A 13944-nucleotide genomic window follows, 5' to 3' on the forward strand; every position below is an offset into this window, starting at 1 on the left:
GCTAGGAAAGCTACAACAACCCAGCAGGCCTAGGGAGTACATGGCTGTCCTCTATTGTCAAACCACAGCACTAGCTTCACCACAAGTCTAAGTGTAACCAAAGCCTTCCTTTAGACTTTTTGGCACCAACCCTGAGGTACTAAATATTAGTTCACCTGGAACAAAGAAGGCAAAACTATCAACTCCGTTTTACCAAGCGCTGAAAGTATCAAAGTATCAATAAAAGAGTGCGGGGGGGGGTGGGGGAGGAGGGCACCTGGGTGGCTCAGGTCATGATCTTGGGGTCCTGGGATTGAGCCCCATCCTGGGATCCCGGCACAGTGAGGGATCTGCTTCTCCCCTTCCTCTCCCTCTGCCCCTCTCCCCAGCTCATGCTCTCTTTCTCTCTCAAATAAATAAAATCTTAAAAATTAAAAAAAAAAAAAAAAAGATTTGATGCCAAAGAGGCTGAATTTAATGACAAAATTGGGCTCTTCAAATTAATCATGTCTTCCAAAAACTAGGATCCCTTCTGTTATCATGGATAACTGAACAGATATAGAGTATTAAATGACTATTACAAGTGGAAAAAAAGAAAAAAGTATAATAAAAAAAGTAATAGTAGTTGGAACACCTGGGGAGAGAAAAAGACCTAGCCTCAGACAAAGGCTAATTGTGAGACAAAGATTTGCATTTTAGACTTTCATTTGGGGATAAAGTTTGAAAATGAAGCCCCAAAGCCTATTTCATCTGACAAAGCCAACATATTTTAGTCTATCAGGAAGAATGTCCATGGCACAGACCATTTACTTCAAGATACAAAGAATATATGAGAAACTGCCTCCACCAAAAGGCAAAGCAATATATGTCATGGACGTTTCCTTGCCTGAGATGGATAGATAAGCACACAACAGAAGGAAAAACACTCAAATTGCACTTTGGGGCAGACCAAACCCTTTTCCCACAGTAAATTCTTTGTATATACACATCAAGAACAGATCCAACAATCCATTTGGGAAAACCAAGGTCAGTTTGCAGCCTTGAAAAGAACTAGTGGGGGAAGGAGGGCAGCTCTCTGGGTGAGGTCTTGACAAGACTTGTCCTCTGTGTCACTAGGCAGTTCATTCACTGGTGTGTCCAGCTGGGGCAAGGAGAAGGTGCTCTGGGTGCACGCACGACGTGTCAGAGCTTCCGCCGCTTATGCCCCTGCCCCAACCCCATCCTGCCTGACAGATGGCAGCCTCCACGCCACTGTGAACAGTCACATCTGCCCTTCCCTGAGAGCTAGGCCTCACCCTGAGATGAAGACTCCTCTTCCATGAAGAGTTCTACATCTGTGTTAATCGGCCAGATGCTGGCAGACCCTACTGGACACCCCACTGTGGAGGCAGACCAGCATTCTCCGCAGGGCTCAGAAGGCTCAAGGAGAGACAAGGCTGCCCACTGTCCAAACAGGAAGTGACGGAGCTGCTGGCACTATGGGACCAGTTTCTCAAGGGCAGAAGAGGGAAAGAGCACTTGCCCAGGAGTTAGGGGACAAATGCTAAATTGGCTCTGTGGCCTTAGTCTAGTCCCTTAACCTGGTGAACTTTGCTCTCTCTACCCCTTTAGAGCTGGAGCTGTGGGGAGGGGATTGGAAAATGGGTTGACAGGGATCTCTAAAGTACAAAGGATATTAAAAATAACGGCGAAATCAATTTCTTTCTGTTTCATGGCCTAGGAAACAAGAAAACAAGCTTTTCTTCCTCACTGATGAAGAATGGAATTGTTTATAAGCCTCTGCTTATCAGACTTCCAAATTAGTCCCCCTCTGGCCTACCTAGATTGCCCCCTGGAGAATTTATCACAGAATGATATCTCAGAAACCATCCACAGTCAATTTAATTAGCCAGAGAATTTTATTTACAATAGTTTGGCTTTATTTTTGGCAAAGAAACGTGTGTGTATTTTCCATACACACATGTGTGCGTGTGCACACACAGCTAAAGGGAAGCCAGAAGGGGCATCAGAACTCTGAAATCTCACCAATCTTTCCAGAGCAACAGGGGGTGGGGAGGAGGAGAAGCAAAACCAACTAGTTTAGTTCAGTGTGGCTTAGACAAGGAAAGGGGAGAAGCACTTGGTCTTGGGGGTCCTTGGTATGGTTTATACATAACTGTTTGGATAGAATTGCTAGAGGGGCTTCTCTTCTCTTTTTGGTCGAGGGTGGCTCGTTATCTGTTGGAAGCTCAAAAGACACAGTCATGGATGTAATACAGAACTTGGAAGAAATTTCCAGATTAATTCTAATTGAACCCTCTCATTTTACATATAAGGAAACTGTGGTCCCCAGAAGCAGGATTTGCTCCAGATCATGGAGATTTGGGTGGGGGGATGTGAACCCAGCTTTGTACCCAGTCCACAGCACTCTCCCTGGCTATCTGCCTCCCCAAGGGGTGTGCCTGGGCCTCTTCTCAGGCTCCTTCTAGGGCAGCTTGCTCTGCTAGTGGGGCGGCAGTCATCAGGGTGGGAGTCACCCTGGTCTGGCCCAGAAACCAAGGTGCCTGGAGCCGAAAGGCCCATCTGTTGCAGTCAATTCACTCAAACACATTAACAAGCGAAGGAGACCCTGCACAAAGCAGCAGTTACGGCCTGGCCCTCTCCCACTGGACAGCCATTTTATCACCTGCAGCTGCGGCCGCTGGGGCAGCCTTCCGACCACTGCCTCCGAGCCCTGTTGTCTTCCTCTACGGTGCAGCCTGCAGTGTCAAAGCTGCCCAACCCCACTCCTGGCCCAGGCAGGAGTCACCAGGCCTCTGAAACTCAGGCTGTTTTCAGTGGCTCCTGTGAAATCTACGTTTCTCCTTCCCATTGGCTGTGGAGGAGTTGTTGCTGGCCTGCTACCGGCATCTCTGAGGCTTTTCCTCGGACCCAACTAATGACATCTGGCTCCTGAGTGCCGCAGACACTCTGATTCAGGGGTGAAGAATCAATCACCCATGTCCAGGGGCCCTTGAGCTCACCACTGTGTGAAGACCAAAGACAGCAAACTTCCCAGGAGTACAACTTTGATCTGCTCACAGCCCTCTTGAGCGCCCCCTCTAAGCTAGACCATTAGATGTGGGTTTCCAGGGAAGAGATCCCCTCCGGTTTAAAGGAACCCCCCTCCAGCCCTGCCTCGGTGCCTCCCTCTCCCCTCTCTACTGCATGTGTGTGTGCGCGCACACACACTGTTTGCCACAGCATGCTTCCAGAAGGCCCAGCATTGGCAACAATCGCCGTATTCTATGGGCACAGACTAGTGCTAACTTCTTGGCCAAACACGGCTCTCCACAGTGGGGTGCCAGCTGACTCAGCCAGGCCACAGACAACGGTTCTGCCAGCTGGGCCTGGGCCACGGGCAACCATGCTTCTGCCGCCGCCTGGGTGGGTCCCCCACTCCTGGTACCTCCTACTGGAAGTGCATTTCCTCTCAGAGGCCTCCCCTGTGCTGCAGCCCAGGACAGGGTCCCCACACCCACTCCTCTGGCACTCAGCCATGGGAGGAGCGCTGGTGATACTGCTCGGCACAGGCCCCCGCTGCCCTCGGGTCCTGCTACTGGGGTGGAGGGAAGATGATTTCCAGAAAGAATATCTCTCCAAAGTAAATTTTAGACCTTCATCCTCTTTCCCATCCTTCCATAGTAGTGGTTCTTAATGGGGGGTGGGGGATGGGTGTGACTTTGTCCTCCAGGGGACATTTACTCTATCTAGAGATATTCTGGGTTATCACGACTGGGAGGTGTCCCTACAACAAAGGACTGTCCAGTCCCCAAAGTAAATATGCTGAGGCTGAGAAAACTCGTATTCGGATAACTAACAAATAGCAAAATGGACTCCTCTGTTCCTATGGGTGATGCCAGCAAACAGTGAAATACCTAGCTTATGTGCTGAGGACAGAACAAGATCTGTCGCGGCGATCAAAGGGAGTCCCTTACTCCCACTTTGGGGTCACTCAGAAATACACTCAACAGCAGTCTGGCAGTACCTGGCCACCGCGGAGTGGCCAGCTTGTCTGCACACGCTGCTTTTTGGTGCTGACTTCCAGTTATAGGGTGGCTATCTAAGAGGGCCAGCTCCAGGCCTTCTGAGTAAGGAAAGCTTACAGGACTGCTCAGACGGCCAACACCTCTTGAGCACCTCCCAGTCTGGTGCTGTGCTAGCACTGCGGGCGCAAAGAACTAACCAACTGGCTGTCCTCAAGGAGCGCCTAGTCTAGTGAGGACACAGAGTAGTAAATAAATCATTTCCGAGATTCATTCTTGGCTAGGCTGATCTAACTTCCATTTTCCTTTCAAAAAAAATCCTTCTGGGAAGGGAGATGAACAATAAAGTAGAGAATAAAGCAGTGGAGCCACACTGCTGATTAAAATCTATACTGCTATGGCAGCCCCTCTGAGACGTGATCAGCTCCTGGGTTTGCACCAGCTGGGCTTGTGGAGCTTGTAAATAATTAAAAGGTAATTGGAAGGGAGACCAAAGTATTAAGTGGATTTTTCGCTCTCAGGGCAACCAGGGAGTTTCACTGCTGCCGGTCACATTATCTTTCAGGATTATATTCTTATTTTTTACCGACACATGCAGCTCCAGATAGTAGTTGGGGGAGTAAACTAATTAGGCTGCTTAGACTGCTCTGAGAGGCCTGGCGATGGGAGGACACAGAGACACAAAACTTTCAGTCATCCTTGTTACAAACCAGCTGTCATGGGCACACTGCTAGGACAGCAGTGAGGATTTAGAATGTAAAGGAAGAGGAAGGAGCGGGAAAGAAAGGAGTTCACACAGAGTAATACCTGCTGGGGGCTGCCTTTAAGCTCAGCCTAAGAGGAAGAGGAGGATTTCAGTCCCAGATCCCAATAAAGGAGCTGACACAGAAGCCAAGGAAAGCAGGGTCCCAGGCTAGAGGCTGGTGGGAACAGCTCTCTCTTGTGTCCTAAGGGTAATGAGGGTGGAGCTATGCAGGTTGCTGTGGACCTTCTCCTAGAGAGGCTGGGTTTCTGACCATGCTTCCTGAGGGCTGACCTGGCCGGTGAACCCAGCGCTATGACAGGATATAAAGCCAGGAAGTTGAGTCACTGGGGCTCAAGACTCAGTCACGTCAGGGTCCAACGTGGAGATGGCTGGGGAACGGGGGGGTGGAAGTGAGAAAGAGAGATGGACAGAGAAGTGGGAAGGTGCATTATAAAGCAGATGCCCACATAACCTACAAACTGCAAGAACGCCCCAACCGAGCCAGTGGGTGCAAAAACCGAAGAGCCAATGGGTAAGAAAAAGAGAGTTAGCCTTCCCTTTTCATGGATCATCTCAGACCCTCTCACCAAATTCTATGGGACAATCATTCAGGGCAATCATTCTAGCCTTTTCTTGGGCTTTCTCAGTCTCTGTGAGACTAGGTACACCAACATGAAACCCCACATACTAGTTTAAAGTGATGTCTAAGGTTGCTAGAAGGCTAAGGAAAAAGTACCTTTGAATTTGAAATTATCTCCTAGAGACCAGTTAATCAGAAGAGAGCATCACAAATAAGGCAGGACAAAATTTGGATGGATTCATTTTCTGCCAGGGCCCTCTCTGCCCATTTCGATCTCATTGTCTGCCAATTCCTCTGCTAAGGCCAGAATCGATAATCAGGAAATGCTTCTTGTTCTCCTGGGCTAAGTAAGACGCTGGCACTCTGCATGGAGGATGGCTAACAGTAACTTGTGCACAGTAGGCACTCAATTAATACTCACGGAGTTGAAAAACTGAGTAGACTGCACACTCACCCCTCTTCTGCATAAAGATGAAGAGGTCATCCAGGAACTCTTTCCTTTCCGGATCACTGTCCAGTTCATACAGCTGCAATCCCGGTCCCCCCAGAAAAAAAACACAGTGAAAAATTCCAACTAATGCAGGAAGTCTCACACCAGAGATACACAATCTTCTCTCTGTATGACAACAGATATGACTCACAGGCCACTCCTGTCCTTACTCCTTGGGGATCAGATACAACAACCCACTGCAGAACTGCCCCTTTTGTTATCACAAAGGAAACATTACAGACCTTGGCAAAATCTCGAGAGATCTCTCTTCCCCGGCCTCCATCAGCATCATCACTCCAGGCCAAACCACCATTCTGAAGGGGAACAAAGCACAGAGTTCAGAAGGGAATAGGACAGAGTGGCAGAGGGAGGGGCAATCATTCAGGGCAAAGATGAAGACCTTCAGCAACTGTGCTATCCTGGGCTTAGACCATAGAAGACTGCTCGGCTGACTGCCTCTGCCACTCCTATGGGACAGCTTCTTCTTTTGCTTTCAATTACATTCCAAAATAAGAGGGAGTCAGGTGGAAAAATCACATCCATTTGTTGGAGGAGGGTGGGTATTACTTTTCCTTGATAATCCTAGAAGACAAGGACACCAAGGCCCAACTTTTGGAGAACCTACTCATCCCTAGCTGATCTTCCAGAAACCATCACTCTGAGCTGTACTTCTTTAGGTTCTATACAGTATATGCATTTGTATGACTTTTATGGTGTGCTTAGATACTAAACGGTATGTTATAATGACACCTAGCCCAGCTTCCGTTATGGCACTCTAAATGGAGGGCAAAGTGTCCCGGGAGCAGGACACAGGTCCTGAAGTTCTGGTCTCTTGGCCAAGCCTCCCCACTAGAAGCCGTAAGTCTAGAGAAAGGATGGTCCTCGGAGACTGACATTCTTTCCAAGGTACAGAGACTGTGTCACTGGGGTGAAATGCATTGCCATTAGAGAAATAATGAAAACCTAATGCTAATTTAATTGATTAGGTTAAACCAACACCACTCAGCCAAATAGGAGCAAATGGCAAATATGCCTTTGTTTATGTTCTTGGAACCTGCTTCCTGCCTTTATTCAGTTGCATAACTCTTACTCCTCGGATTAGGTAACATCTTCTGGGGGAAGCCTTCCCCTCACTCCAGCCGTGCTAAGCACTCTGGAAGCAATCTCTGTATATTCTGAGGTTAGAACTTAACATATTTTGGAATTATCCATCATCCTCACCACATTGTAAGCTCAAGAACAAAAGTGTCTCATTCATGCTTGTAACCCCAGCAAAGAGCACACCACCTGGCACTTAATAGGCCCCAGTAAATGCTTGATGAACTATAACATTGCTAAAAGGCAGTAACTGGCTATTTGTATCAATTAAGCACCTCTTCTAAAAATACACACATCAGGAGCGCCCCGGTGGCTCAGTGGGTTAAAGCCTCTGCCTTTGGCTCAGGTCATGGTCCCAGGGTCCTGGGATCGAGTCCCACCATCAGGTTCTCTGCTCAGCAGGGAGCCTGCTTCCTCCTCTCTCTCTGCCTGCCTCTCTGCCTACTTGTGATCTCTATCTGTCAAATAAATAAATAAAATCTTAAAAAAAAAAAACCACACACACATCTACTGTACAGAAGAGTCAAAAAGGCTCTCTGCTAGTGGGAAACATGAATTGTCTATAGAAGTCTGCTGTTCATTTCTGCCATGCTGGTCCAGTGGAGGACCTCATAGACGGGACTGGACGAATGGAGCCCGTCACTCTTTCATTTCTACCCCCAGGACCACAGGCGCATGCGCAAATAGTTGGGGAGGGGCCTCTGGGGATGGGGAGCAGAGGTTTCTTGGGAGGACATTCTTTGGACTGCACAGGGATCGTGTTATAAAACCTCATCAATAAAACAAAAGCCTCATCTAATTCCCTTCTTCCTAGCTCCCCCTCTAATCAAAGCTTGCCTGAAAGCCGGAGGTTATTATTTAGTCATATTTTGGGACCATACTTTGCTTCCCCTACTCAAAGAGGGCTCTGAGATGCAGACCTACTTTCTGATAGCAATTTAGTACACAGGGAGGTAAGTATAACCAAGAAGAACTGACACTCTGTCAGCTGAAATGGAACAGGCTAGACCAAATTGTTTCCCTACTTATCTCGTAAAAGATGTGTGTGAGGAAGTGCTCAGTAAATGCTATCTAAGTGCACTCATCATCTCCCCAGGCAGACGCCACCAGAGATCTCCCTACAGCTCTTCAGCTCAGGGAGGCCAATAACCAAGCAGGAGAAACACTATTAAACAACAACAACAAAAAAGAATAAAGAAAAAGGCGAAGATTCACCCCCACACTGTAATTACAGTGAACAGAAATCTGGTGTCATCTGGTGGCAACTAGCACAATGAATAATCAAGATGAATTATGCCTGTCAGGTCAGCAAAACCAGACGGAATTACAGTCCCCCTTTCAAAGGATGCAGGAGGTTGCCCTAATGCCCACTGATTTTGTTTGAGCCAGTAATTCCTGCTGGAAAGTCAATTATCCCGGGAGCCCCTATCGGCTGAAAGACATTTAATGGGGGATCACTGCCGCTTCTGTTATGTCAGCTGTTTACTGTGGCAGCTCAATTCCCAGCTCTCTCTAGCTGGGGATCTGAAGCGGATTCTGTTCACAGGAGGTTTCTTTCTCTATAGGTGACCAAGAGAGATGAAAACACAGTTTTTTGCTAATTACAAGTAACTTCCAGGCACTCAGAGCTTTCTCAGAAATGCTTTAACACTCAGCCAGGTGGGGAGGACGGAAGGGTGGGGAGGTCGGAATCCACAACCCAGAACCCAGACAGCGCTTCCCACAGCAGGAGATGAGCGTCAAAACAAGCACACCAGTGCAACCACCATGTGACTATGTGTGAAAATAAACACCCAGGTGTGAGGGCTCAGCTCTGGAACAGAGAAGAATGCCCTGGGGGGTCGGGAGGGGGTCTGGGGACCAGCAGGACCCCTTGGCCTTCTCCAGCTCTGATCAAATGGAATCAGAACCTGAGCGGGAGGGTCAGACTTGGCACTAGCTATGGCCTGCTAAATAGGAAACACTTAAAAATCTGCGTAGTGATGGGATTTTAGCATAAAGCACCCTTGGCTCAGTGACTGCAGAGGACAGGGAGATTTGCCAGAACAGGATGGAAAGAGGGCATCCAACTCTTTGGGCAATCCTACAGTTCGACCCATTCCACAGATAGGAATTTTAGTGATGATTTAAAGAAAACACAGGGCAAGAGTTTCCCATGAGTGGAGGTGTTCTCTTTTGTCCAAGGAAAGGATGGGCCATTACTTCATCTAAAATACTCAGCTGGGGTTGGTGGGGAAATGTCCACTCTCTGTGCATTATTCTCTTTGTCTTGGGGCAGTTAAACCCTGCTTCACAGGATTTTCTAGCTGAAGTGAGAGTAATTCCTGGACCTGCCCACCCTTTACAGTCCTGCTGGAATGTTGCCTCCCCCCCACAGGAAGCCTCCCGCCTCTGCCACCAGGCAGAATCCACGCCTTTCTCCTCTGGGCTGTCACCTGGTGTGCTGGCGACTTGTGCCCCTGCCTCTGTCCCCTGTCCATGCCCATCGGGGTATCCCCAGGCCCCAGCACATAGAAAGTGCAGACAGGTATACTGAAAGGCAGCGATCTCCAACCCTACAACGCCTCAGTTCTCCCCCTTTTCACAGGGAGGACTACAGGCTTCCACGGCTATCTTCTCGGTTTTTCGCTCTGACCAACTACTGCAGAACACAGCCCCCTTAGGCACCTGGAGTTTGTGCGCTGGTTTCTTAGCCTATCCCCAGGCTGTGGGTGTGACTGCTGGAAGCCGAGGGATGATTTATTTCTTGGATGCCAAGTGTGGCCAATGCAGACCATGGTAGGGAGGCAACTGGGGAGCGGTAGACTGAGTGGTCTTTCTTGAGGGGTCCCCAAGAAAAACATTTCAGTTTACGGCCCAGGGGAACAGGCTCTGTGACAGGGAGGCCAGCAGCAGCCAGTGCTCACTGACGGCCATTTACAACCTTCCCAGCCTCTCCTACTTGAGAACTCTCTTAACTGCTTTGATCTCACCAGGAGCTCACAGGAAACTGACAGTTTGTTCCCAAATACCAACCCAAGACTAGCTTTGGCTACTATGTCTACATTCAGCTTCTTTCCCCCAGGGAAGCCACAGTGTCGTGCCTTTAAATCCCTCAAAAATGGCAGCAAAAGAAGGCTGGGGGAAGGAGAGAGGGGAGCAGCAAGCTGATGTCTGTGTATCTCCTGTGCAGCAAGGGCTGGGCCAGGGGCTTAGCAGGCCTTTTCTCACTGAACTATGATTTAGAGGTGGGAGAACAGAGGCTCAAAGAGCAAACTGCTTAACTGGCCAGGGGTCACAGAGCTTCCAGGTGGCAGCACAGCATATAACGAACCCAGGTCTGGCTCTCTCTGTTAACACTGCTCTGCCTGGTGGGCAGAAAGAAGAGCACAAGGTGTTCTCGCAGGGACATCAGGAAAGGAGAGAGGGAGAAGAAAATCCTCCTGGCTACAGAATGCCTGCAATGCCAAGTCATGGCCCTCGGGGTTCCTCTCATAGGAAGATTCTTTTATTCCCTGATTCATCTCATTGGTGACATCTGGGAAGGCCAGCCAAGCAGGAAACCAGCCTTCACACATCATCAGCAGAGACTTATCTAGGGTGCTGGGGGGTACTGGAATAAAAATTGTTAACCTTTCACCACTACTTCCAGAACAGAACATCTGGGGCAGGATCCCCCACCCCACCACCCCACCCCCCACCCGGCTTCCCCCAGAGCCAGGGCATCAGGGGAAAGAGAAAGAGAGATAAGTAGGTTTTGCCTCTGGGAGGACTGGTGGAATATGGCACCTAGCACTACAACTCGCTCATAAAAGGCCTTTGAAAACAATAAATCAGTCTAACCTGACAGCTTCTCAAAATTAACATAGTGCTTCCTCAATACCTCAACCCTGGAAGATCAAGAAGACAGAGGGGAAATGTATTCACTCCTTTAAAAATTTAAAAAGCTACCTTTGTAGAAGAAGGGTGTTTTTTTTGTTTTGTTTTGTCCTGTTTTTCCTTCTCTCTGTAAAGCCCTGGAAGACAGAACTAGAGTCATGGGGCAGAATTCGCCAGGAGGACAATTTCAAGTGGACAGAAGAAGGACTTCTCTAACGATCCGAACAGTTCAGGGATGAAGGGGGCCTTCTCAGGAGGTGGGGGGGCAGGTTCCTGTCCCTAGAAGGCCATCTGTCTGGGATATCACGCTGTGGAGTCCAACATGAGACCGGGCTGGAGGAGAGGGCCTCTAGGGGCCCTTTCTGTTCTGAGAAGCAAAGACCTTGTGACAAATTCATTCAACGCTGATTTCCTGAGAATCCACACCAGGTAGAGCCTTGTGCAAGCTGCTGAGAATACCCCCACCCCCCAAAAAGTGATTCTCCCCACTGGGAGTTTTACCACATGGTTGGAAAAACAAGCTAGACACACACAGCATTTAATAGAGCAAGCCAAAGTGCCGAAAAAGTGCCCAGGAGGTGGAAGAAAGGAGGGCGGCTCAGAGGTGGAGATAAAGCCCGCCTGGAAGAATGGGCTGAGGGGAGATTTACAGTGTAAATGAGCATGGAATGGGGGGATAAACAGGGCGTGTTTTGGCAGGGAGGATGCGGGAGAGTCTGAGTGGCTGAGGTGGAAACAGGCTGTGAGATGCCTTGAATACCATGAGAAAATTTAAACTCTGAACTGTGAACAGAGGGAGGCAGTGGATGTTTTCTGAACAGAAAAATAAATAATTAAACCAGTGTTTTAGATGATTTTAATGACCTACTTTAGAGAGAATAGAATAGAGAATAGAATCCAAATATACAAACGTATGTGGATACCATTTGCATTAAGATTAAATCCCATTGAAAATAAGATTTTCACTTTTCAACTTTTCTTTATATTCATTCACATATATTTATTTGATCACCTAGGATATACTAGATACTGTGAAGGGTTCTAAGGGAAAAAAGAACAAGCCAGTTACGAACCTCTGACCTTGTGGATCTTAATGGAAAGAAAGATGATTAAAAGAAAATGGCTGATTTTTTCTAGATTAACTTTGACTCATCTGTGAAGCCCCATCACTTGCTCTCCTGCCTCTCCCTTGCCTCCAGTGAAAAAAATCTGGATTGCAATGAAATGATAGAACAATTTCGTGAACTAACACCTTCACAATATGTAGTCTTTCCAGTATGGGAGCAGTATGACTCTTCATTTAACAACAGTTACTTTGAATGGCTCTCAATAATGGCTTGCAATGCGACATACTACTTTTGTACACTGCACAGAAGACCAGAGAGGGAAAGCCAGCACCGGCACTGGCTGGCTGTGCCGAAGCCATGCAGAATCCAGGGTGGGACAGGGGGCAGCAGGACCAGGGAGAAATGACAGAATCGTACTAAGAGGCCGAAAAGAGAAAGAGGATGAACGTGAATCTCATAATGAGAAAGGTACCTTCTGATGGAAAGGGAGAGACGCTGGGCAAGGAACCAAGCAGGAGGCCTTTGAGCACTAATGAAAACAGACTACTGTCTCTGGTCTGAGAAAGGGAGGGAGAGAGAATATCCCACAACCCTGGAAGAAGCCAGGTTATGGTACCTGGCAGTGGCAAGAGCCAAGCTTCTAGGGAGGAGAAAGGGAGAAATCCAACCAGTGTTTCCTGACCCAAGAAGGCTATGTTGGGCCTTTCTTTTTACTGGGATTTGGGGAAGGGAAGGGAAAAAAAAAAAAGGCACAACCAGACCACGCCTCCAAGATCTTAGGAGCCAACACTACATTCCTTAGAGCCGTACCTCCCCAGAGACAGGAGCGCCTGACTTTAAAAGCAATTAAGTATCTAGGCTATTTTAGGATTACTCCTTGACCACCTGGAATATCTTATTAAAGCACAGCTCAGATGTCCAAAGCAATTTTAGTTCCCATTCCTCACTCCTCCCCAAGGCAAGTGTTAACCCTTTCCTTCAGACTGAAAGTATAGAGGCTAAGCTTCCAACTCCTCACTTGGGCTCCCCGTATTCTTAAACCTCTAAACACCATCACGCATACTGACAACCCTTATAGAGATTCTTGAGTATTCTCGGAAAACACAGAACAGTAATTTGTTTCTGTTCTCTCTACTCTATAATCTAATAGATTCTGAACCCCAAGGTTAAGGATCTGGGCAAATTCCTGGGGCCTGAATCTCAAAGTAGTCATTAGCAAAGGAACTAGACTTCAAAGGGGCTGATCTCAAACTCATAGATACTATTTAATTGCTTTGAGTATATGTGCTGCCGAAGGGAGCACCTATTTAATTGCTTTGAAATATAAAATGTAACCCAAGTATTTGGGCTGAATATTGCTGTTGTTACTACTGTAACTTTTTAAAAATAAGCAACCCATAAACTACCTTCTCTTTGGCTAGACCCAGGCTCTACTTTAGGCATCACCTCTACAATACTGTGACTGCTCTGATGCTGGCCAGGCTGATGACGCTGTAATGTTCAAAGTCCAATTCCCAGATCTTGGTAGGAAGGAAAGAAAAACATCTTTGCCCTCCCACCACTTTTAACCAATTCCAGGAGGTAATGAGACATGCACAAGGGGCTAATGGGCAGGATTATAGAAGAATCCTAAAAGGCGACCGGAGCCCCAGGAAGTAAAACAGATATTGTTATAAGCAACACTGTTGGACTACAAAACCCTCCTGATAAGATCAGGATTACTGCTCTTAGCTAAATGGCTCCGGCCTTGGAAGCACAGAGTTATAATTATCAGATGCACACCTTCCGCTGTCAGGTAACTTTAGCAGGAACCAGAAAGCACTCCCCTACCCCCTTACAAGCAGCAAAGCTCAATTCAAAGTCGGTGGCTTGGAAAAAGAGCGAAGGGACACTTTTCTGATTAGGCAGTAGAAAGGAGGAAGTGTGGGGGTCGGGGGAGGACAGCAGTCCTACCTTCCCTGTCTAGACACACAGTCCCTCCCAGCCATAACCAAGAACACTGCCCAGAAATGGAGAGTTGCTACAAAAGGAGGAAGAAAAACTAAAGTGCAGTGTTGGTGAAGTGTTGTCTACCGACTGGCCCAGCCAAGTCTAAGTCCGCCACAGAGCAAAATCCCAGCTCC

The 13944-nt window shown here is 47.9% G+C and overlaps 1 protein-coding gene across 3 annotated transcripts in view; it reads right to left on the bottom strand.

The window, feature by feature from the left end:
- Window positions 1-13944, bottom strand: part of ARID3B (AT-rich interaction domain 3B) — a 115933-nt gene that overhangs the window by 14413 nt on the left and 87576 nt on the right. For all 3 annotated transcript variants that reach the window (XM_059180380.1, XM_059180381.1, XM_059180382.1), the window contains 2 exons: window positions 6041-6112; window positions 5763-5835 (listed from right to left, as the gene is read on the bottom strand). In XM_059180380.1, coding sequence (XP_059036363.1) covers window positions 5763-5835; window positions 6041-6112 — 145 coding nt within the window. The remainder of the gene's footprint in view (window positions 1-5762; window positions 5836-6040; window positions 6113-13944) is intronic.

This window comes from Mustela lutreola, chromosome 7 (assembly GCF_030435805.1).
Source record: "Mustela lutreola isolate mMusLut2 chromosome 7, mMusLut2.pri, whole genome shotgun sequence".
NCBI classification, from domain to species: Eukaryota; Metazoa; Chordata; class Mammalia; order Carnivora; family Mustelidae; genus Mustela; species Mustela lutreola.